This window comes from Miniopterus natalensis, chromosome 15, assembly GCF_054644295.1.
Source record: "Miniopterus natalensis isolate mMinNat1 chromosome 15, mMinNat1.hap1, whole genome shotgun sequence".
NCBI classification, from domain to species: domain Eukaryota; kingdom Metazoa; phylum Chordata; class Mammalia; order Chiroptera; family Miniopteridae; genus Miniopterus; species Miniopterus natalensis.
In genome coordinates, this window is record NC_142095.1 from 4359703 (window position 1) to 4384195 (window position 24493).

At 45.5% G+C, this 24493-nt stretch overlaps 1 protein-coding gene across 5 annotated transcripts in view; it reads left to right on the forward strand.

Annotated features, from left to right (window-relative positions):
• MAP4 (microtubule associated protein 4) overlaps nucleotides 1–24493 on the forward strand; it is a 113119-nt gene that overhangs the window by 82824 nt on the left and 5802 nt on the right. For 2 of the 5 annotated variants that reach the window (XM_087824787.1, XM_087824790.1), the window contains exons 9-15: nucleotides 13114–13220; nucleotides 14024–14239; nucleotides 17188–17371; nucleotides 17984–18043; nucleotides 18166–18458; nucleotides 19782–19895; nucleotides 21837–21929. In XM_087824787.1, coding sequence (XP_087680913.1) covers nucleotides 13114–13220; nucleotides 14024–14239; nucleotides 17188–17371; nucleotides 17984–18043; nucleotides 18166–18458; nucleotides 19782–19895; nucleotides 21837–21929 — 1067 coding nt within the window. Of the gene's footprint in view, nucleotides 1–13113; nucleotides 13236–14023; nucleotides 14240–17187; nucleotides 17372–17983; nucleotides 18044–18165; nucleotides 18459–19781; nucleotides 19896–21836; nucleotides 21930–24493 lie in introns of all 5 variants that reach the window. The other 3 variants (XM_087824786.1, XM_087824788.1, XM_087824789.1) reach the window with 3 other exon arrangements.

Below are 24493 nucleotides of genomic sequence, written 5' to 3' on the forward strand. Positions count from 1 at the left end.
TTTATACATTATGTTTTGGGGAAGAAAGTTAAATTGTTTTAAAGAATTTACATTGGCGATAGATAAGTGGGCGGGAAAAGGTGAAGCCGGATAGTTCTTTGACAGTGCACATTCTTTAAGGAAGAAATATTTAGTAGTTTTAAGTGGTTACAAGCAACAGTCCTGACAGTTCATGCATATCCAGGGTGCGGTGCCGTCAGGCTAATATAACGCCTGAAGGTTGATGCAAAGCTCCAACATGCATTCAGGATTTTGAACAGCTGTGTGCTGGTTGGTCCACAGCTATTAACTGGTTAACCGCTCCGTCTGTAATTGAATTTAGAACATCTCCGAATTGTTCTCTTGTCAGGGTCTAGGAGACCTCAAGGAGGAGGTGACACTGAAGTGAATGCATAGGAATAAAACCCAGAGGTGAGGAGTCCATTGGCAGCTGAGTCTAGAATTTAAGTCTTCTGGTTCATAGGTGCATTTCCTTTACCTGGGTGTGCTCAGCCCTGGAAGACTTATGTAAGTTCCTCAACCACCAGTTTGACAAGTATGGCAATGGCTGGGGAGGTTTGAGTGTTTTGCTGCAGCTGTTTCCTGTGTGTGAACGTGCCTTCCTGGGTGAGATTATGTCTGTAGCTCTGAATTGGACTAGAGCACTGGCAGAGCCATCAGCTTTCATCTCATTTGGAGAGGAACAGACCCATTCATTCTTTTTTTGTTTTTTTAATGAGAGAGTTTATTTAGAAAGCCATAGAGGTAGAAGAAGTGAGCCATAGAAGAAATGGCTCAGGAAACAAGTTATAGAGGCAAAAGAAGGGCCCTTGGAGTTTAGGAGAAAGAGAGGGGTGAGGAAACCATGCCTTGGGGGAAGGGGTGGGGAAAGGCATGGGCATGCTCCATAGAGAGAGCCACTGACCCATTCATTATTTTTCCATGTGACGTCTTCCTTGGTATATGTTGCAAAAGTAAAAGTCTAATCAAACTTTAAGTCACTCTCTCTGTTCCCTCCAAACACACGTACAGCCATACACATGTGTAATTTGAGTTTTGAATTGATCACAAAAAGATAAATTACAATGGCAAATTAAAGCTTGAAGTACTTCATTAAAAAGGAGAGGCATCCAGTAACTAAGATTAATTTTTGCTCAGCGGTGTGGAAAGACTGGCTGCTTCTCTGGCTTTTCCATTACACCATTTGAGCTTGGACAAACCATTGTATTTTTTTCTCTCTGGATCCTACTTGCTCTTCTGTAAAATGAGAGGAGTAAGTTGGAGGAGTGCCAGTGTTCTGGGTCTGTACTGTAGCCACATACTCAGTGTCCTTGCAGCACTGAGTTCATGGAATGACCCGTGATTTAAACGATGTGGAGAATGGGATGTTATTTTCTTTAGGCAACTCCTCAGATTTTGACAGCTACCTTTCCTTTTCTCTTGTCTGTTAATTTGTTGTTGAAATTAGGGTTTGTATAATGTATCTTGTAGTTGGTGGTGGTTTGTTTCTGTTTACCTTCTTTATTAGAGTTCCTATGCACTAATTCTCCAGTCCCGGGGTTTATGCTGCTTTATCATTTCACATCAAATTCCCTGCTGGGAGACAAAAAACCTACTTCATAAGTATATTTTCTTATTTAAAAAATTTTTTTAACCTAGCAGCAGTGGGTACGTTCTCTGTATTAACTGTCATGTGAAATTGCTTTTTATGTGTGTGGAACCTCACACCTACATGCGAGAGGGATTCTGTGGGTGTCTCCATATTATGTTAGGTTCTCCTCTTGTATTCAGACCCTTGCGTGACACCAGGCTCTGTGTATGCCTGAGCATCTAGCTGACATGGTGTCTTGGCCACTCACCTCTAATCTGGGCTTCTTGTCTCGGCTTTCTTCTTGGTCACTGATTCCCCAGATGGCTGCTCCAGTCTCCAGCTGTTAAGCCCTGTAGCTCTGCAGTCTGTGCTTGGCGCAGTAACCAGATGCCGGCCTAGCCATTCTCTTCCCTCAGGCTACCCCTCTTTCTGATGCACATTGTGAACTCTGGTCCCGAATGTGTGCTCCTTTGTGACAAGCCAGCTTCACTCTCCCAGTGCCTGCTGGGCCTTTTTGGCTGACTCACATTTTGCAGTTTGCTATTTATGGAGAGGATCATTGAGGCACAGGATATATGAGATTTGAAGGTAGCAAGGACTTGCAATTCTAGTTGTTGCCTTGGATTTTCTTTTTTGGTACTGGTGGGGAGGGTTTGGGTAAGCTGTCTGGCTTGTTCTTTCCCTAGGCTCTTCTCTGCCCCTTCAGGATATGGCAGTCAACTCAGATTGTCATTTTCTTCAGACATGCTGCTACATCCCTCAATCAAGCCTCTGCAAGTGGGTAGCACCTTTCCATGTGGAGGGGTGGAGTTTATTGGATATACTGGCCTCTGGAGCCCCAGGTTAAAATCACACTGTGAGTTGGACATTGCAGCACATCTGCGATTCCTTGAATGTGCATTTCAACCTTTTTGTTGAGATGTGACAGTGTTAAAAAAGAGAAACTGGAAGGCACCTTAAAGATTTCGCTTATTTTATGAATGAAGAAACTGAGACTTACAGGCAAGGCAACAAAGATCAGCTTTGTTCAAGGCAGATTATGGTCTGTCCTTTAAATGTAACTTTTTCTCCCCCGAGAATTCTCTTTTGTGGATCCCTTAGTCCTGACTGTACAGTTTATAAGCTCAAAGGCTAGGGCAGCAAAGGACCATGCTGAAAGAGGGGCACTGGCCTCTGTGTGGGGGGGATAAAACCCCAAGGCACAGACTGCCAGGGTTCCTATGTTTTAGAGGTCAGAGGAAGATGAACTGCTCCAGTGTGTTCACATGGCAACTGAATGCTCAGTAGGCTGGAAAGAGCAGGGCTGGTGCAGAAGGCAGAGACCCAGCTTGTCCAAGAAACCAAGGGGGAGCAGGAGCAGGAGTAAAAATGCCAGGGATATGTGGTCACATGAGTGTCTTATAACTGGATATCTGTCCCCAAAGCCCTGAAATTGCTGCATTCTTTAAATGAACCCTTTATTAAACCTCCACATGCAGAGCTACAGACGAAGCTCTCACTGGCCTTTGGGGACTCCATTCAAATCAGTTTTCAAGTGAATTTGGTAAGTTGCTATGACAGCAAACCCACTCTTCCTCTGAGAAATGAATGCCTCCAATTTTCTTATTACATTAGGGGTATTTTTAAGTGAAATTTTGGGCAATTTTCTAGAATCGTTGTTCTTTAAGCGTTATGCCTGGGGATTGGCAACTGAGTCTTGCTTATTTTTAAAGCAGGTTTTTGAGTGGGTGAATGTGGAAGTGTGCGCAGAGTGTCAGATAAGTGAATGTGTGGGTATACATGGATCTATATCAGTGAAAGCAGAATAATTACTATCCTCAGCAGCCACATTGGCACCATGCCATATTTTAAATTGCAGATTTCAACTGAGTGCTAGTTTACAGGAATTACATTTTCAGTTTTACGGTGGCATTTGAATGGGCAGAAAGTAGCAGATTTCTTCCTTTCTCTTTCTCTTTCATTCATTCTTTTTTCCTTTCTTTTGCACTAGTAAATTGATTTAGCCCCTAAGTTCTTGAATTGAGGGGTGCATTGGGGGAAAGATGGGGTTTGTCATGAATATGGGGACTTGATGTGACGTCACTGCCAGCTCTGTGTGATCGTAGGTGGTGTTAGAGCTCCAGTAGCGAGGGGGGGAGAGCAGTGGAAGAGACGATGTCGCTCTCAGACAGGCAGCCAGCCTCTCACACTGCCGCGAACAGCCAGCTCAGACAGGGTAAGCCTGCAGAGTGCCGAATGGAGTCCCCGAAAGAAATCAGCCAAGCTGGATTTGAGTGGCAGAGGACAGAGGGCAAACTGAATGAAATCGGGCTCAATGTCAGCATGGACGGGCAGCTGAAAGACGGGCTTGTGAAAAATGCCAGCTTCTTGGAGCCGAATAAGCTCTGCTTCTTTGAGGGAAAGCTAGACAAAGAGCTCGGCACTGACGTGCTGGACAGGGAGTATCAAGCAAGCTCGGGTCACCTTGAAAGCAGGTATGTGATTTCAGACTCCTGCCATTCCTCGGAGGGGAACTTGGTACACCAGAAGACAGCCAGGTTCCAGCTGGGACCCAGAGAGGGGCCAGACAAAAACAAAGCCTCTACAGTTCAGGAGATGGTGGCAGGGAAGAATGGACCAGAGACCAAGAGCCAGCCAGATCTGGATCTCCCTGGGGCTGCTGACCTCCCTGTGAAGGAGCAGGAAACCAGTGTTTGGAACCCCAACTTTCATCCAGTGGCTCCAGGCTGTCAAGGCTCCAGGGCAGCAACTCCAGGAAAGGAGAATGGCATCAGTCAGGGCTGCCAGGTGATTGGGGCGGGCAGCGATAACTTGGGGCAGCTTGAATGTGGGTCTTCATTACCTGCGGCTGTGACCCACCCAGCCCCCACTACTGAGCATTCACCCACTGCCACTCCACCAATCACTATGGTGGAGGTCACCCAGGAATACTTGAAAGCCAGCTCTCATGTCAGAGACCACGATAAGGAGATGGAAAAATTGAGTTCTGAGGAGGGGGCCTTGTTCAACCAAGCCCCTCAACAGAAAAAGGCAATGCGCCGAGCCCTGTCTGAATGTTCCCACCTCTCAGTTCCCCCAGCTGTCAACCTTGCAGATAAGTATCCTGAACTCCCTGCCCGAGAAGAGCTGCCTCTCCCCAGTAGCCCAGTGCCGATTCCTTCGCCCAGGAAACCGGGGGCTTCTGCTGTAAGGCGCTCCATGACGGTGGCCGAGGAACAGACAGCCAGCTACAGATTGAACCCTGGGGAATTGCCCATCCTGTCCACCGAGGAGCTCCCTCTTTCCACCTGCGAGGAACCAGTGGCCAAGAAGAGAGAAGAATTGACCCACTTCAGCAGCAGCTGCAGCAGCAGCTCTGGGAAGAAAGAACTGGGCACTGCTGGGCTGTATCTCCAGTGTAAGCTGGAGCAAATTCCTGAAGTAAGCGGCAGGGAAAGAGGACGGGATGATGTTAGTGGAAGCAGCACGGATTCATGCTCCCAAGTCTGCTGGGGAGGTGAGAAACGGCCAGGACAGGTGGCTCTGGCAGGGAGGAAAGAAATCGAGGTCACTGCAACCCAGAGCGCTCCATCGTTCCTGTGTGAAGAGACCCCACGTGATGGTATGTTTCTAAATTTTGCCTCCGTGGGGAATAAGCAGGCAGCAAGGAAGGAACCAAAGTGACAGATTACGGGCAGGAGCATTAGGCGGCCTGTTCCTTACTGCCTGGGGAAAGCTTAATTCTGTGGCATTGGAAGGTTGCTGGGAGTGAAGTGAGAAATTGAACAAAGTGAATGTGGCTAGGTCAGCTTGATTGCTGGCAGGACAGATAGTGTGGACTGAGGATGTGGGCTCAGGGTGGGTTGGATGGGGTCAGAGGGCAGTGGGCATTAGAAATAGAGCCCTTTCCTTGACCTCATGTCACCTCGCCTACTCCACCCCTATCCTCCCACCCCTCAGCTCCCTGTTGGTTTGGATCAGATGATTCCTGAGCCCTATATCATCCAGTCACAGCTGATTGATTTCCTTGCTGAAAATCTGTCACTGTGGAGATTCACAATGGGTTTATCAGCACTGACCTCCTCTCATTAAGTAGCACAGTCTGGGTGTAAGCTCTGTTTCCCGTTTTGCTTTTGAGAACGTTGTACTTTTGTTCAAGCTGAAAAAGAGCCTTTTAAAGCTGGCTATTTAATATTCTTTTCCTGTTCCTCATGTTTGACCCAATCTTGCTTCTAGTTTTCTCTTTTGGTGTGCAGGTTGGGAGGATTTGTGGGGAGAAAGGGAAAGGAGAGAGAAGGGGAGACTTGCACGTAATAAACGGCTGAGTGTTGCGGTCTTTGTGGCTGCCTCTGTGCCTTTCTTCCCAGCCCTTTCTTCCCTTCCCCACCCCCAAGCCCCCATGGGTCTTATTGTTGGTGGTCTAAAAAAGCTGCTTTTCCTCTGAGTCCAGTTTGAACACAAAGGGCCATCATTCACAAGCTTATTAATGGGGATTTAAAACATGGGTTTTGTTTGTAAAAATAGGCTCTTTTCCTAGGAACTGTTTTCTCTAATATTTATCTCAGTACACTTTTGATGAAAATTTTTACTCTTTTTCTCTTAAAATTAGATGTGGTATTTTCTAGGGGAGGGGTAATTGGAATAGGACCTTTGAAGCCTGACAGGTTTTTGGGTGTTTTTTAACAGAGATGGACAAAGAAGCTTCATATGTCCCCTATGGTTTCTTATGACTCCAAAATGGCAAGAACGCAGGTATCCTGCACTGTGGCTCACTTCTGCTTGTGGCAGAACCATAATCTCCTCGTGGACTGGGTTGTGTCGTCTTTTTATTGATCCCCAAGTGCCAGATACCTTCTAGGTGGTAAAGCATGAAGGTTTTTGTTTATTTCAGAACAAGTTCATCCTAGTTCACGCTAACAGAAGTTCATACTGATGGAAAACATTTTAAGTGACTGAGAAACCCCACTTATCTTTTCACCTGATAAATGTCTGAATGCTGACTCTGCTAGATTCTATGTAGCTAAAACTATGTGAAGATTCATTTACTCAGCATGCCTGCCACATAGCAGTCACTGTCGAGGTACTGGGGATTGTCTTTATCCTCAAGCAGTTTATGACCTAGTTGTGGTGGAAGTGTTGGTGAGAGGATTGTAAATCGTGGAAACTCTTTTTGGAAAAGGTGGCCTTGGAAACCTAGGATGCCTAACAATGCTGAGGAAAGTCTTCCAAGCAGAGGGACTGATGAGAGCAAAGGTATGAAGCCTGGAAGCTCACTTTCGTTAGAGGAACAATGAGGAGTGTTTATGAGACACTCCTAAGAATTACTTGATTGCAAAGGATGGATACACACTCAGCGGAACTCAAATTTATAATAAGCTATTTAATGATAGGCTGTAGAAAGAATCCCGTTGTAGGAGGTGTAGCCAGACTGCAGTCATCATGTGTCTCTCTCCCGATCTCTACTTCTCCCTAAATATGTGCTCCATTCTCTTCCCTTTTGGAAACTGTATTTTCTCTGCCATCTCTTACTTTTTGCTTTCTTTGTGACTCTGGTCTGCACAGGACATTGGGTTGACCTGGTTGGGACTTTGTGCCCCACTTCATGCTACCTTATATCTCAGGGATCCAAGGTTGCTTGACTGAGTTTTCTTTTCTTTTAGAGAAAGAGTTAATAAGTGTATTTTACTGGCTCAGCTTGGTCCAGACAGCTGTGTGCCAGGTACCACAGGCTTATTAACCAATCTTAGCCATTTAGACCTGTCCGCTTCATTCATCTGGAGGTGCCTCTGGAGAAGGGTGGGGGTTTAGCAGATAGGCCAGAGCCACCTGCAGTGTGGCAAGAAACGATGAGAGAAGAAAATCCAGAAAGTTGTTTGGAACCCAAGTTTCAAATGAACCCCTAAGATGTGTAAAGATTACTCTTGTGTTTAAAATACTGTGGTGACTGCCTCTGACAATAAGTAAAGACTCACCTGTTCTCAGTAGATGAGATGAACTGGAAGACAGAAGATTGGAGGCAAAAAATCATGTTAGATTAGATTCAGGTAGTAGTAGCAGGTGAAATACCAAGGTCATGATAGGGCAAATATAACAGAGGTGAAATCAACTGGACTTGAAAACTGGATAATGTGTAAGGTGTGTGTGTGTGTTTGTGTGTGTGAGTGGGGGGAGGGGAGGTATGTTTTGGACCTAGGTTTCCCAGCAGGTAGTAATGGGAAGATCCAACAGAAGGGAGGAGCTAGACTTTTTTTTTTTTTTTTTTTTTTTGAGACTGTGGGGATATGTGGGTAGTGGTCTGTAGCAATTGGCTGGTATATACCCCTGAGGCAAAGGATGTGGGTCATGACAAGAAGCACCATCTTGGAGGAGGACAGCATTTCTGCTTGTGCATAGATCACGTGTTTTTCATAGGGTGACATTCTTGTGCTGGTTGAGTTGTTGCACACTTATGTCACAGGCAGTGAGACCTCCTGAAGAGGTCATGTTGTTTACTGAAAATCCTGTGCCTACTGAGAAATGTTCATGATGATAGCAAGTCACACATGTGGTAAGATATTCTTTCAGCTTGCTATAGAACAAAGGCAGTATTACCAGCCTTGTGTGATGGTTTTTATTCTTTCTTCACATTTTTTAAACTAATAAAATTTAGTTGTTGACTAAAAATACATGATTTCAAATACCACAGAGTAAAAAATTCTATACATTAGAAAACCACCTACCAAGACAAGATGACATTGATTCATTTTGTCCTGCTCCTTTCAAGTAAATAGGACTAAATACTCTGAAATAATTCAACAGATAATCATGAAAGGAATCTGAAAGGTGGAAAGGAGAGGGCAGACTAGGTAGGGACTTCAGGACTTGAGGAAGGACAGTGCAGTGAGTTCCCTGGGTTTTTAAAAAATTGTCCATATATCCCAGTTTGGGCACTGGAGAGTGCCTGCAGCCTGAAATCACCAAGCATGGGGGGGGCGGGGGAGAAAGAAAAGCCTGCTCTTTCTTGCCAAAAGGCCAGGAAAGGGGAAGCCCAGTAGAAGACCCAGTGATGAACCCATTTCCCTGCCCATATCCAGCAGCAGCAGTGGGATCAGTCCTCCTGTAGATAGTGTCAGCAGAGTTCATGAGGGCCTACCTGTTATTTATTCCATGTCCGGCAGCAGGTGCAGGCCTGGTCCATTGGCAGCACTGCAGTGTGATCCACCCACACTGGCAGGGAGACCCATTCCCTATCCCTTACTAGGTGACGGCTCCAGTGGCACCTATAGGCCTGGTGTCTTCAGCCTTCTTCTTAGTAGCAGAAGGGGACCAAGGTAGGTACTTTCTGCTCCCAGCAGCACCTATTGGCCTGGTGTCTTCCAGGCCTCCACCCCAGGACAGAAAGAAACCTAGATAGATTTCTTCCTCCACCCTTCCCTCCAGCAGCAGAAGGCTAGGTAGGTGCTTCCCACTCTCAGTAGCACCAGCAGAGATCTAACAGGAAGTCTGCCAGCACTGGGTAGCCAGAGAATAGGCCAGGAAAATCTCTGCATTCCATGTGTTTGGCATCACTTAACCCCCACCTAGTGAAACCACGTGATCTAGGGAAGTGCCTTGAGCCCTTACAGGCAGTAGCAGCATGGGTTGAGTGAGAGCTTCCTGAAGCTAGAACACAGCAGGCCAGAACTACACGGGCTCTAGAAATGAAATTGTTGTTGAAACTATAACCAGAACCTGCTTGCTAAGTTTAAACAGTGATTATCTGCTAAAGTACAAAACTGAATTTTAAAGCACCACCTTAAAATTGCTTCAACAAGCAATTATGTTTTCTCTTGAAATAAATAAAAACACTAGAAAATCTCAGCAAAGAAATAGATGTTTATAAAAAAGTACCAAATGGAGATTATGGATAGAAATCAGCGAAATTGTAAACAAGAAAATAAAATCAATTAAACCAAACATGGTTCTTAAAAAAACACACCAATACAATTGATAAACTTAAACAAAACTGACAAAGATAAAATGAGAGAAGATACAAACTACCAATAACAGAAACAGGAGATACCAATCCATCCATTACAATGGTAATAGGGATACTAGGAGCACCTATACACCCACAAATTCAGCATCTTAGAAGAAATGGACCAGTTGCTTGAAGACCACAAATTACAACTCAGCTAGTATGAAATAGATAACTTGAATAAAACTATTACTGAAATTGAATTTTTAATTAAAAATCTTTTGATAGTTTCACTGGAGAATTTTACCATACATTTAAAGAATAATGAACACTGCCTGGCTGGGCGTGGCTCAGCTGTTGAGCGTCGACCTAGGATCCAGGTGATTGGGGTTCGATTCCTGGTCAGGGCACATGCCTCGGTTGTGGGCTTGATCAATGACTCTCTCATCATTGATGTTTCTCTCTCTCCCCCTCCCTCCCTTTTCCTCTCTCTGAAATCAATAAAGATATATTTTAAAAAAATAATAATTAACACTTAATTTTTCACATAAAAATACCTGATACCCTAAACAAATACAGTACAAAACAAACTACAGACCTATATTTCTCATGAACTTAGATGTAAACATTTTTAACAAAATGTTAACAAATCACATCAAGCAATATATGAAGCCAAGTGGAATTTTTTCCAGATATGCAAAGCTGGTTCAGTAATCAAAAACAACCAATGTAACCCACCATATCAACAGTCTAAGCAAGAAAAATTATAAACAGAAAATTCAAAATTGACCACTCGTGCCTGATAAAACTCATCAAACAAGAGGGAGAATAGTTAATAGTGAAAGACAATACTTTCAGCTGAAGATCAGAAACAAGGCAAAGATGCTCCCTCTCACTACTCTTAGTTAACATAGTTCTGGAAGTTCTAGTTAGCACAGTAAAGCAAGAACAGGAAATAAAAAGCATATAGATTAGAAAGGAAGAAATAAGTCTGGCTCTATTTTCAGATGACATGATTGATTGTCTATATGGAAAGTTCCAAGGCATCTACCCCCAGACCCCTAGAACTAATAGTATGTTCAGCAAGGTTACAGGATACACTATTAGCATATAAGAATTAATTTCATTTCCATACACTAACAATGAACGTGCTTTACTCAAAATCCTTTACATAAATGTTCGTAGCAGCTTTGTTCATAATAGCTAACAACTGGAAACAACCAGAATGCCCTTCAGTAAGTGACTGGTTAAACTGTGGTATAGTTATACTGTGGGACACCACTCAGCAGTAAAAAAGAGCTAACTAGTAATACATGCAACACTGATGCATCCTACAATTGTTATGCTGGGAGAGAGAAGCCAGACACAAGAGGTAGCACACTGTGTGATTGATTTCATTTGTCTAATATTTTTGAAATAATAATATGGAGATGGAGAACAGATTAGTAGTTGCCAGAAATTTAAGGATTGGGAAGGGGGTGGGGTGGCTATAAAGGGGACCGTGAGGGAGCTCTGTGGTATTAGAACAGTTATGTATCTTAATTATTAGTAGTGGTTACATGAAATTGATAAAATTGCATAGAACCGCAGATACTTGCAGGTGCATTGCACACACACACAAATGAATCCATGTAAAATGAAGAATCTGAATAAGCTCTGTGGGTTGTACCAGATAGTGAACTGTAGTTATGGAGGATGTCAGCACTGGGGGTGGCTGTCTGAAGGGTACATGGGACCTCTCTATACATTTTCTTACAACTTCCTGTGAAGCTATAATTATTTTTAAACCAAAAGTTTTTAAAATAAAGTCTTCTATCCTCCCTAGTTTTGTGCCCCAGCCCCCTTCAAATTAAGTTACCATTGTTTTGTTTCATCGTGATTCTTCCAAAGGTTTTTTTTAATGCATGTACAGGTGTATTTGCAATAAAAATGTATTTTATCCCATTCTTTTCTAGACAAATGGTTTTATATTATACATACTGTTCTGTGCCTTGCTTTTTTCTTCTTCTTCACTTAGAGATTGTTTCATATCAGTTGGAAAGAATTTTTTAGTGCTTTACTTTTTCAGATTCAGAGATTACATTGATATAACTAGTTTACTATTAACAGACTCTGGGTTGTTTCAGGCCTTTGCTTTTTTAATAGTGCTCTGAGAAGACAGTGATGTTTGCTATTTTGTAGGTATATGAATGTATCTCTAAGATAAATTTCTAGAAATTGGATTTCTGGGTTAGAATTTATCTACACTTGTAATTTTCAGAGATACTGCAAGACTGCCCTGCACATGAGTTGTACCATTTCAGACATTTACCAGCAGTGTATGTCCTCATATTGTCCCCAACAGTTACTTTCAAATTTTAGAATGTTTGAGAACATGTTAGGTTAAAATTAGCATCTCCATGTAGTTTTTAAAAATATATATATCTTTATTGATTTCAGAGAGAGGAAAGAGGGAGAGAGAGAGAGAGAAACATCAATGATGAGAGAATCATTGATCGGCTGCCTCCTGCACGCCCCCAACAGGGTCTTGAGCCCGCAACCTGGGCATGTGTCCTGACCGGGAATCGAACCCTGATCGCTTGGATCCTAGGTTGGCGCTCAACCACTGAGCCATGCCTGGCCGGGCTCCATGTAGTTTTAATTTTAATTTTTCTTAAAAATTAGACATCTTTCCTTATTTTCAAAAGTGACTTGTATTTCTGTAAACTGTGTTCATATTCTCTTGGCCATTTTTCTGCTGGGTTGTTGGCCTTTATAGGAGTTACTGATTTATAGGAGTAATTTATATAATAAATTATTTGTCTTTGGTGTGAAGTTCAGATATTTCTTTTCCTGTTTATCACTTGCCTTCTGACTTTTTTGTTATTTTGGCCTTATTGAAGGTTTTTATTTTTTTGTAGTCAAAGTTACTTTTGTGGCTTCTGAATTTTGTGCCAATTAGAAAGGTTTTTTCTATGCCCAGGTTAAAATTTAATGGTATTTTAATGCTTTCAGGTATACCCTTATTGAAATCTGGAGTAACCTCCCTGCAGTGGTGCTGCTGGGCATAGCCTTAGGCAATAGACTTTCTTTCTGGCCCTGGGTCTGATTTCATGGGTCTCCTCGGCCTTGTTGGAAATCTGGGTCACTGCTAGAATTAGATCAAGTTAATCTCACATCCTCCATAAAGTGGTGCTTTACAGGGAAAGGAAGTAAGAGGAGGACATTGGATGATCTTCTGGCACTTATCCCATCTCTCTGCAACCTTTATTCCAAGAGATAAACTGTAGTAGAAGAGGTTTTTGTCCCCTGTGTGTGCTGGGAGTTAGTGGTTGGGTGACAGAACCCCTTTGCCTGTCTGTCTCCAGGGAAGGGAAACCAAACTTGAAGGGCCATTTCCTTCCCTTGATCATTTGTGTAAGTCCCACTTAGGTTGCTTCCCCACAGGGACAGGCTGCCTGAATCTCTGGAATCTAAAACTGTCCTCCGTCACAATGAGGGGAGCTTGGGAGTCTTGTCCACATTTCAGCAGCACAGTGCTGTGGGCTTTTTTCAGAATGAAGTGCTAGTTAGTTGTCTGTCTCTGCTAAGACTTGCATTTTTGAAATGGTTATGAAAAACATTTGCTTAGCATAACTTCTCCCCTTAGGAATATCCAAGCCAGAAGACGGACAACCTACTGTGAGCTTGACCGGAAATGACATCACCGCCCCTCCAAACAAGGAGCTCCCACCAAGCCCAGAGAAGAAAACAAAGGTAGTTGCCAGAATGGTGGGTTATCTTTTACCACTGTGATTTTTTTAATGGTATCTTCAGCTATTATTGCTTGAATTGTGAATGAAATATCTTTTTTTCTGAGTGGTTAGTCCTTTCTCAAGTTTGGATGTGCTTAAAAAATATTTTATATTCCCATTTTACCATAATGGCTTAACTCAAACCTTAATATTGCTGCTGCCTTTGACCCTATTATTTTGAATATCTGTAGAAATGTTCTGTAGAGGTTGTTTGTGCTTCTCAATAGCAGCAAAAGGTGTTTCAGCACTCTTGAAATAGATTCCAAAATCTGCATTCATAAAAGGGAACACAAATTTTTATGGTGAATCATAGCTTCAGACACTTATTGGTACTAATTGCAAAGTTCAAATGGCACACTTTTTAGTGTGATTTTAAAACAGGATGCTTATGTTGCCTCATCGAGGTGCAAGTAATGTTAACATAATTACCTGCTGGTAACTTTTTCATGGATTATTACAGCCACCAAAAGTTAGTTAATTGTTTAAAGCAGTTACTGAATTTAAGTCTTTAGGTGTCAGACCGCTGGAATTTGTCACACTGTCATTAAGAAAGAGTTCCCAGTTTTCTTTTTCTCTATCCTGCTGCCTTTCTACAATTTACTGAGCTCAGAAAAAAGGAATGCTGATTTTCAGTTGCATCTCTCCTCATTGCTTATAATTTTACTTTGAATTGTGCAATTTATACTTTTTTTACATTTTGTTTTTATTCTTGTCTGTGTGTTTGATGTTGGCCTTTAAAAAACACACCAACAAATCAACTTAAAGCCTTTGGCCACAACTCAGCCTGCAAAGACTTCAACATCGAAAGCCAAAACACAGCCCACTTCTCTCCCTAAGCATCCAGCTCCCACCACCTTTGGTGGGTCGACTAAAAAACCCATGAGCCTTGCTTCAGGCTCAGTACCAGCTGCCCCACCCAAACGCCCTGCTGCCACCACTGCCAGGCCTTCCATCTCACCTTCAAAAGACGTGAAGCCCAAGGTAAGTAGTCACCTAAGCACTGTGCAGGGAAAGGTTTTCCCCGCCAAGTGTCAGGTAGACAGGGTCTGGTTGCTGCCAGACAGTGGAATCCGGCTGGTGGGACTGGGGAAAGCCCAGAGAAAGGTGACTTGACAGTTGGTTTGGGGGCTCTTGGTGCAGCTATACCACTTGAAGGCCTTTTTATACTTTTTACCTTTCCCTGCCCTGGTCGGGAAGCCAACATCTACTTTGGTTTCTCCTTTCTCCCAACTCCCCTTACTCTTCACCTGTTTAAACTCTTGCTAACCAGTCCCCCTTCCCCACATACTATTCAGACACTCCTTTTTGCCGTGATTCTCGCGTCCCATTCCCTTCTTTGCCCTTCTTGATCATCCTGCAAACTGCATTTAACCCATTCCCTTCGTGGTAAGTTCCTCCAGCTTGTCTCAGCAGGTCCCGGCATCATGTGATAACTTGCTTTGCTTTTGGCATGAGGCCACCTCTCACTGGGCTGCTTCTGAAGTTTTTTCAGTTTTCCAGGTCACCCACACATTATTGCCCAGAAAATGGTCGATTTGGAACAGCATGAGCTTCACAGAGGTATCTAGGAGGAGAGCATGGGTGGAATCTGCCTACCTTAACATCTTATTTTATTCAAGAAGGGCCTTTAGGTCAGCCTGATGTCTTCTTTAAATTCATGTTGGGAAATAGTTTCCATGTTAAAATGTTAAGTGTTTTAATCTAACCTTGTGAAAAAACCTGTTGGAACCTAGGAATTGAATCCTGGCCAGGAAACCGAGAAATTCTGTCATAGACGAGGAATGATAAAATCTCGTAAAGCTTTCTGATCCTCATTTATCCAGTTGACTGCTTCTCTTGATTTTCAGAAAACAGTTTTTTAGAATAGGAGAGTAGAAGGAAGGTGACTGGAGCCACAGCGCAGCTTTCCCCCGACACTCAGCAGCAAATCCTGGGGGAGACCGAGGACGGAGTAGGGAGGAACGGGTGTCTAGTGAAATAACACGCTATAATAAAAAGAAAAGTGACGTGTACTATACTGCTTTCTTTATACACATTAACTCTTGAATTCGCTCTCTTGGCGGCCAAGATGTGGGTATCAGCGCCATCATTTCATAGCTCATTTAGGTAACTGTCCTAAAGTCCAGTGCTGGTAAGTGGCAGAGGCAGTATTTGAACTTGGGTCCAGTGCCAATCAATGTTGATGCTCAGGGCCTCTATGAACACTGTTCTTTCATGGCTTTTTGCCATCCAGTTTTTAAACTGCATTCAAGTTACCTGAAGAGGTGACCTGAATGACAATTATTACTCTTCTTTGCCTTTTATATAAGAAACAGATGGGTTGAGAGATTGATAAATACTGTAGTCTAATGAAATTTATACTTATCTTTTTATCCTTATTTGGATAGATTTATAGAAGCAAACAAGGGGAGAAAATGTATTTGAAAATAAGTAGATATATGAATCTGCCAAAGGGAAAATAAAAAATTGAGAAACAGAGTAACTCTAGTTAGGAAAACAGGCTGGCTCTGCAGCTGGGTGAGGCCAAGAGCCTGACCTGAAAAGAATGTCACATCCTTTAGAGAATTCTGTCTCTGCGTTACCTTTTTTCTAACTTCTTGTATCATTGTTATTGTTACCAGCAAAATATTAAGATCCCACTAGATTATTCTGAATCATATTCATAGGGTGGATAACTCGAAGGAGACCTTAGGGAGCATCTGGTTTGTCCTAAAATTCTAGTGCCAACCCAGAGGGAGTCCCTCTGCACACACACCAGAAACGTTCTGAACAGAGCTAGTAGCTGAACTGGTTCCTCTGATTCCAGCCTTAGGCTTCTTAGTACCATACTTAGGGACTTTCTTTGTATAAATGGACATTGCCTTGTACTTGCAGGGTTAAGTTTTATTTATTTGGATGCCAGCTCTGAATTTCTTTGTACCTCCTTAGCTGGTTTTCCATTTACGCAATATCCTGTTTGTCTCTGCCAACATATTGCCCTCCGAGTGGCCATTTCTCTTGGAGTTAAAGATCTGCATCCACTGTGTCTGTGGTTTGGCTTACTCTCTTGAGTAACATGGTACATTTGCGTATCAAAATAGTGTGTTCATCCCCCTGCTCCTGTAGAAACCAGGCTAAAGTGATTCCCTTGCTTCCTTGCTAACGACAACATGCCCAGGTTCCATGGAACAGTGACCCAGGCACATCTGTACTTGAGAGATTTCTCTTGCTTTCAGTCGTAGCTCTGACATCTGTGCTGCTCATTCCCTCTGTTGGCCATGGCTGCATCCTCCGCTTGCCCCTTCTCATCGCCTCTGGTCCCTGAGACTTGCCACTCTCTAGTTCCTAGCATCACATGTTATCAAAGCTGCCTTAGAGATCCTGTGTTCAGCTTCCCTTATGCAGATGAGGGAGGAACTAAAGCCCAGAGAGGCTCTGCGACTTGCCCAGGAACACACTGAGTTGGGGGCCAGATTTGGACCAGTGTTCTCCGCATCTGTAGCCTTAGCCTGTTCAGCACCCACCAGGTGCATCTAAGCCGAAAGAATGGCTGAATTTGACTGGACATCATTTAAAATTTTTGTTCTGTTTATGTATTTGTTAATCTCTGGTCAAGTATATAATACACTAAATACATCAGTATTTAGTGCAGTAGAGCCTGAGGCACATGTGTGATGAGGTATACTTTCCAGGGCCATTCATTCTCATTAGTTCAGGTTGGCTTGAGGTTTGGCTCAGTTTCCTGACACCAGATCACACAGTACCCTACAGGGCCAGTTTCTCACGTTCCCTGGAGGACTTTGATCCTAGAACCATATATATTTTCCTATCAGTAGCTTCCAGACCCACAGAACCCTGTTTCCTGGTGTGTGCATCTGTGGGAGCATCCTTTGGAATGACTTCCTGGGGCTATTGCTGACCTGCAGCTCTTATTCCCACTTGCCTATTAGCCTGTTGCAGATGCAAAGATTCCTGAGAAGAAAACTACACCATCCAAGCCGGCCTCTGCCCCATCCTTCAGGCCTGGCTCCAAGAGCACCCAGACTGTTCCAAAAGCCACAGCGGCTGCCTCTCTTGCCTCAGCTGGGCCAAGCAGTAGGAGCGCCCCCATGCCCCTGCCCAGGAGGCCTACTGGTGAGTATTGTCACCCTTCTCCCCTGTGAGAACCAGTTGGGAGGAGAGTGGGGATTTTTGTCCCAGCCAGAGCTCCAGCCAGCATCACACAGCTGTACAGATCTGCTTGTGCATCAGTCCTTAATGGGGTATGTGGGCAAGTGGCTGAATTGGTCTCCATGTGAGGTTAGCAGGTAGGTATATTCAGAAAAACCTTGAGTGAAGGGGACTGTCATGAATCATGGTAGAATTTACTATTCCTTTCTTAGTGTCTTCATAGCACCCAGTACATTGTAGTCACAGGCCTACATGATAAGAATTAGGCCATTCAATTCTGTAGGTGTGTATTGATCACCTATTTCTAAGGCCACGTGGAAGGCATTGTCAACTGGAAAAGAAGATGCACTGCCTGGCCTTGTACCCTGCATAGGCCATGGTTTTGCATGGCTGCCTAATGTACTACTTTATCCCCAGAGACCAGCACAGCCCCTGGTTCAGAGGGGACATTCATTAATTGTTGAATGAATGAATGAATAAATGAATGAATAAATGATGAATGAATCTCAGTATTGCATGAGCCATTCAATAGGTGAGTTTGTTAAATGTTATATTAAAAAGCATATGTCTGTGCAGGCATCAAGACTGAGGGAAAACCTGCAGATGTCAAGAAGATGGTTACGAAGTCTGCACCAGGTAATACCCCATCCCCCACTTTGTGGAACCCTAACTTAAACCCTCACCTCCTCCATGGCTTTAAGGCTCCTGGATGCTGTCTCCCCATGAATGCTTCTTGTGTCTCACTCCTACCTTTGCAGCTGACTTGGGTCGCTCAAAGAGCACCTCCAGCAGTACCATGAAGAAGAACGCCATCGTCCCTGGGGCAGCTCCCCCAGCAGGCGTGGCTCCCAGTCGAGTCAAGCCCACAGTCACGTCTCCCCGGCCCTCTGGGACTCTTGCCACGGACAAGAAGCCCACGTCAGCCAGGCCCAGCTCCTCTGCCCCAAGGCTGAGCCGCCCGACTACCAGCACGTCCACCCCTGATCTGAAGAATGTCCGCGCCAAGGTTGGCTCCACGGAAAACATCAAACATCAGCCTGGAGGAGGCCGGGTGGGTCCAGGGACCTTGGAGTTCTCGGCATGCTGGCCCCTGCTGCTTTCCCTGCCACATCCAACCACTGTTCCTGAAGCATGTCCTCACATCAACCCTGGGGCGCATTAGAGGGGGGCAGTCAGGATGTGGACTTGGCAGCTGGGAAGGGGTAGGCCGAGCTCCGGGCCTTCTCTTTCCCGTTGGAATCAGAGGGGCTCCTATTCTCTATTTTGGGGTTTAGTCTTATATTTTTGTTTGGAGGCAAAAGGATTGTTCTACTTTACAAAATGAACAGAGGAGACCTCTGGGACTGTGAAGGGGAAAGATAGTGGACGTGAACCTGGTTTGTCATGGTTCTCACCTCTGCACTGCGAGCAGCAGGAGAGGCAGGTGGGTGGAGAGGCTGAGAAAAGATGAGGGTGTCCTGGTGGCCTGTGTCAGTCCTAAATGAAAGGACTGCTGTAGAGTGTTGTGATGGAGAAGACCTGGCGGGCCTTTCTGTTTGAATCCACCCTGGAATTACTTGTTAATTGTTAGCAACCATGGGGACTTGGTGTGTGAAAAAGGTGGTGGCAAAACTCCAATGTCTAGTCCCTGGAGCAGTAACCTTGTCATCTCGTAGGTCACCTCTAGCATTTCACCACCACCAAGCCACTCAGGGCAGGATACTTAAATGGCTTCAATCCAAAGCTGTTAAAAAATTGAAGAGGGTCCAAAATGAGGCTGAATCCTGATACAGTTGGAAGATACTGATGGCAGACAGGATTAGTCTGGGATGAGGGCCTAGGAGACTGTGGCTCTGGCATACCCAGCCAGGCCTCAGGGCTGTGGTGCCACTGGCCAGTCTTCCCGTTCTGCGCACTTCTTAGGTTTTCATGGTGCAGGAAGTCTTGGTGGAGAGTTCAGTAACCTAGTCTGGCAGTTCAGTTATTTTCCGTACCCACATACCTGAAGGGTGTGACATTCACATCCTCAGTAATTGCTCCCTGTGACCATGGCGGCATGCTTAGGGCATATAGAACTTCAGTGGGAGGACATTGTGCTTGGAAAACAATGGCCACAACCCACACTCAGAGCAGAGTCGCTGATTGAACCCTGTTTCCTACCTTTTCTCCATGAATGCTGTCTGATCTCTTTCTCCTGGCTCAAGCTTTGATCTGCAGCTCCTCCCTCTGGCTTGGTCTACCCTGGGAAATGGTTTTTTTCCTCCCCAGGAGCAAGGGTGACCTGCTTCTGCCTCGTGGCCTGGCCTGAATTCGAGTCCCCAGCCTTCTTTCCCTCTTGGCATTTGGGCTTTTGTCCTCTTGTTTTGAAATTTGCCCTCCGTTTATCTCCATCTAGGCCAAAGTAGAGGAAAAAACAGAGGCAGCTGCTGCAGCTCGAAAACCTGAACCTAATGCAGTCACTAAAACAGCTGGCCCAGGTGCGAGTGCACAGAAACCGCCTGCTGGGAAAGTGAGTTTATTTAGACTTTTACCTCTGGAAGGTAAAAGGTGGTAAACTGTTTCTCCAGCCTGAGTCACTTTCCCTTCTGTTGCACTTTTTTTGCTGTCCTTAAACTAGTTTCTGCTCCTCTCCTGTGTGCCTTCCTCAGTGTTTGATGATTCAGCTATCAGAAAATTTTTTGTATCAACCTTGAAAGTTAACAGTTGGGAGCCCATTAACCCTTTGAGGACTATTTATTCAGCTGGATAAAATGGATGGAAAACTTTCAGTCACTTCCTTCACACTGACCTTGATCTGAAACCTACCTGTTATGCGCGTGTGCGCGTCCACACACTCTCTCTCTCTCTCTCTCTCTCTCTCTCTCTCTCTCTCACACACACACACACACACACTCAGAGCTCCAGGTTCTTCTTCACTAAGACATGGCACTTTTACAGAAGGTTTCCACCTTCTGGCACCTGGAACCCTGGAGACTCTAAGTTGAACTAGAAGGCCCCTTTCGTAACACTGCTGGGTATGGGGATGGCTTCATTTGTCCTGGCTCCTCAAGTTACCTCTTAACAGAAAGTTAGGATGCTCATTACAGCGGAAACCTGTCCCACACAGGAGTTGCAGCATCAGCTGCAGGGCAGAGGTAAGCTAACCCTGTAGGTTCTTTCCTGTTGCCTCCACCTGGGAACCAGGTTCTCCTGCTTACTGTACAGGTAGGTGGTCTCTCTGGCCAAGAGCTGTCAGAGAGGCCTGACCTCCAGCCTTTAAGAACCAGAGTGGGTCTCAGCCCAAGGAATTTGTGCAGTCAGCGAGGTGAGGAAGGCTACACCTTGGCTCCTAGAGGTCCTGTAGGTCTCTGGTTTAGACCAGGGTTTAGTAATATTTGTTTTGTAAAGAAGGCAAGAAATGGTGAGGTATTTGGGTTGGATTCAGGGTGGATTTTTCTACTCTGTGGAGAACCCTTCAGTTTGGGAGCTGCGTCATTTGCAAAGGACTCTGAAGGGAAGGAAGGAAGGAAGGAAGGAAGCTGGCAACTGTTTCTTTTGAGAAGGCTCCAGAAGAATTCTTTGTTCCAGCCCTTGGAGCCTGGGCCTTTGTGTGGCTACATTCCAGGGGGAGCCAGTCGTGTGCAGTACCATGTGCTATGCCCCTGGATTGTGCATTATTGTAACCCTGCCTGTCCTCTGCACACGAAACTCCCAGGGTACAGGATTGGGCATCTGGAGGATTGAAGACGGCATTTTACCCTTCAGTCTCCACCTAAACCCTAATTGTACTGTGCTTTCTGGAGGCCTGAGACAAGTAGACTAGAGAGGAAGCTACTGAGGCTGCAGCCTGCGCTCCCCCTGGTGTCCAGGATTGTGCACAGCAGGTCCAGTGGCTTGTGGTGTGTTTGCGTTTATAGCTGAGCAGTGTTCCTTCCTTGCCCTTAGTATCAGATCTATGCCCTGTGAGCCAGCTGCCCAGTGCTTCTCCCGGCAGACTTTGCCTCCCACAGTGGGTCTGGCTGCAGCCATGCCAGGCACCAGATTGAAGGGAAGTGCCATCCTTGGGTGAGGACTGACCCAGATGGGCCATGGGACACTGCCACCCTAAATCTTTGGGGGGAGAGCAGGCAGGGGGTGGCCACGCCATGCCAGGGTGGGCACCTGGGGCTGGCTGCTGTCAACCTTGTGAACCACAGCCAAGCCCCCAAAGAACAGTGATAACAACTATGTAGCACTTTTACAACATCTGCTTCTGTTTTTGTGTTGTTTGTTGATGTTTTCACCCCCTTTCCTGCTCCTTCAAATTCCTTCCTCTGTGCTTTCCACAGCTGTTCTGCTGAAGGTGGGGGCGGAGTTTTAACGACACTCTTTGTTGGTCATTGTGATCACGTGTGGACTCACCGCCTGCCCTGTGTCAGTTCTAACTGGTCCTCTCCCTTTGTGTTGTTTTTTCTGTTCTCTAACACTCCAGGTCCAGATAGTCTCCAAAAAATTGAACTACAGCCATATTCAGTCCAAGTGTGGTTCCAAGGACAATATTAAGCATGTCCCTGGAGGTGGTAATGTAAGTATCAGCTCTGGCATCTGAGGCTTAGTCCACTGTGGGGCACAGTGGGAAGGGGGCCACCTACCTGTGCTGATAGGACCGTGGTAGCCTGGCCCACGGCTGTCCTTAGGAAGCAGGCTAGCAAAGTGAGGCTGCTGGGCCTTACACACAACCCTGGCCCCCTCACTCAGCATCTTGCCAGCCTGGGGGGAGCTTAGCTTCTCCTCCAGCTGTGTCGGACACCTGGTCTGAGGGCAGTGGTCAGCAGCTGGCCTGTCGCCTTTCTTGAGTCTGCTCCTGGGGATACACGCCTCTGTCTGCGCTCCCCCAGAGCGTGACGGGGGTTCAGATCCTCGCAAGCCCATCCCTGGGTCCGTGTAGACTCAGGGAGTTAATACCCTTCTTCCTGCCTTCCTCCCGCTTTCCCCTTGTGTTACTTCTGCTTTTTCCCTCTTCTGTTCTTTCTCCTCTCCTCTCCCTACCTTCTTCTCTCTTTCCTTTCTACTCTTTTTTCCCCATTTTTCCTTTTCTAGTTCTTTCCTTTTTTATTCCCTTTTCCCGCCTTTTCTTTCTGTCCCTTTCCCTGTTCCATTCAGACATCCTTCCTATTGTGCTGCTCTCGTGTGCCAGCCCTAAGATCTGTGCTGGGGACACAGGTGACTCCAGCTCATGGGGAGATCCTGGTCTAGGGAGAGACAGGGCGAAGTATCATTATCAGTTAGTGTGTAAAGAACACCCTGTGTGTTTGCCTTTTGTCTCTGACAGTGCGCAGACCAGCGGGACTCTGCAATGTGGGCCGGGAGCGTGCCTGGGAGCCGCTTCATGGGCGGCCCCTGCCCTTTGCTGCTCCTCCACCTGCTTCTGCCCCATCCCAAGAGTGAGAGAGTGTCCCCCTCTGTCACTCCTGGGCTCATCCAGCTCCTCCTCCTTATTGTCGTGAACTGGACTGAGTCCTGCTCTGCTTACAATCTTTCTTTTCAGGCTCTGTGCCCCCTGTCCCGTTGGTGGTCATGCTATCCTGCCCATGGTCTACAAACACCCCTTACCTGCAGTTCTGTTCTGAGGAATGCAGCCATAGTGTGCCCCTTTCTTGCCCCACACAGCCCCCTTTACTGCACCTCCTTCCCAGGCTTTTCCCACCAGTTGCTCCTCCCAGTGTGGGCAGGAGCTGTGGCTTTGCCTTCAGGTGGGGTATGCTTGGCTAACGCAGTAGTTGGCAGTGTCTGGTACAGATCCCGCTTGTGGGTGCCCAGATGGAACTGGCCCTCTCTTTTCCTCTCAGGCTTTTGGTCTGATGAAAACAGAAGGCAAGCAGGGATTCAGAGGGAACTGGGATGCTTGTGTATGTGTATAACAGAAATGCGTTGGTGTGTGTAAGAGTTCCGAATATAATTATTTATCTGTCACCTACTATGGTCTTCATTGCTGCCTACACATGACGTCAGCAAGCCTTTCTTGAGGGGAATGTACTCTTTTAAAGCACTTCCATTTTAGGAGACTTCTGTAAACAGCAGGGCATTCAGATCCCGCCCCTGAGCTTTGTTTCCAGGTGGGACCATGAGGATAAACATCCTGGTCTGAGGTGCTCTTGCTTTTCCCATCAGCCCCTTTATAAATCACACAAATAAGCATGCAGTAGAGGAAGAGCAGGACTGCTGTGTAGGTGGAACATCATTACACATCTAAGCCCATTTCCCACCACAACCCCTTCCCCATACAGAGATTCTGGAGTTCCCACGGAGCAGGGAGGGGCACTTGGAGCCGGATCCTCGTTAGTGCTGCACAGCCCCCCCACAGAGACACACACAGACACACCCCTTGTGGAGAGCCCAGAGGACAGTGGGAGGGAACTTAGCAGCTGCTTTTGTGGCTGATCCCAACTTTAAATTTTTCGGCAGTTTTAATCCCATTTCACCCTCTAGACAGGGATATGTCTGTGTAATGGGTTCCCAGACCTGTTGGCAGGGTCACTTTGGTAGCATATGTTGATATCTGGACTAGGCCCACAGGCGTCCTGCACCAGCAGTGACTTATGCCAACAAGCTAGAACCAGGTACAGTGGATGCGGGCTTGGTTGTGCACCAGGATGACCACTGGCTGTCAGGCTTCACTGGGGAGGGGGCCTGTGGGCCAGCCCTCAACGTATGAGAAACACATATCCTAGGCTAGCCAAGTAGCACATTGCTCCCTAAAGCTGGAGCACAGAGGGGAGGCGAGTAGCGCGGGGGCGGGGCGGGGATTGTGGATCCACTCTGTCCTGGCCTGAGGAGGCAGAACCACGTCTTGGAGGTAGTGAAGCTTTTAAAAACTTCATTATAAAAATTTCAAGCAAACACAAAAGTCAAAATAGTGAAACGGACTAGATGTACTTCTTACCCAGCTTCATTTATTTGTGGCCAATCTTCATATGCCCACCCTAATTATTTTGGAGCCAGTCTTAGGTAAGTCATTCATCAGCACATATTTCAGCATATAACTTTAAAAGATAAAAATTCTTTAATATACACACAAACATATGATGCAGGCCTGCTATCTGAATCAGGACACAGTAAGGTCCATAAATTGTGATTGTGTTTGATGTG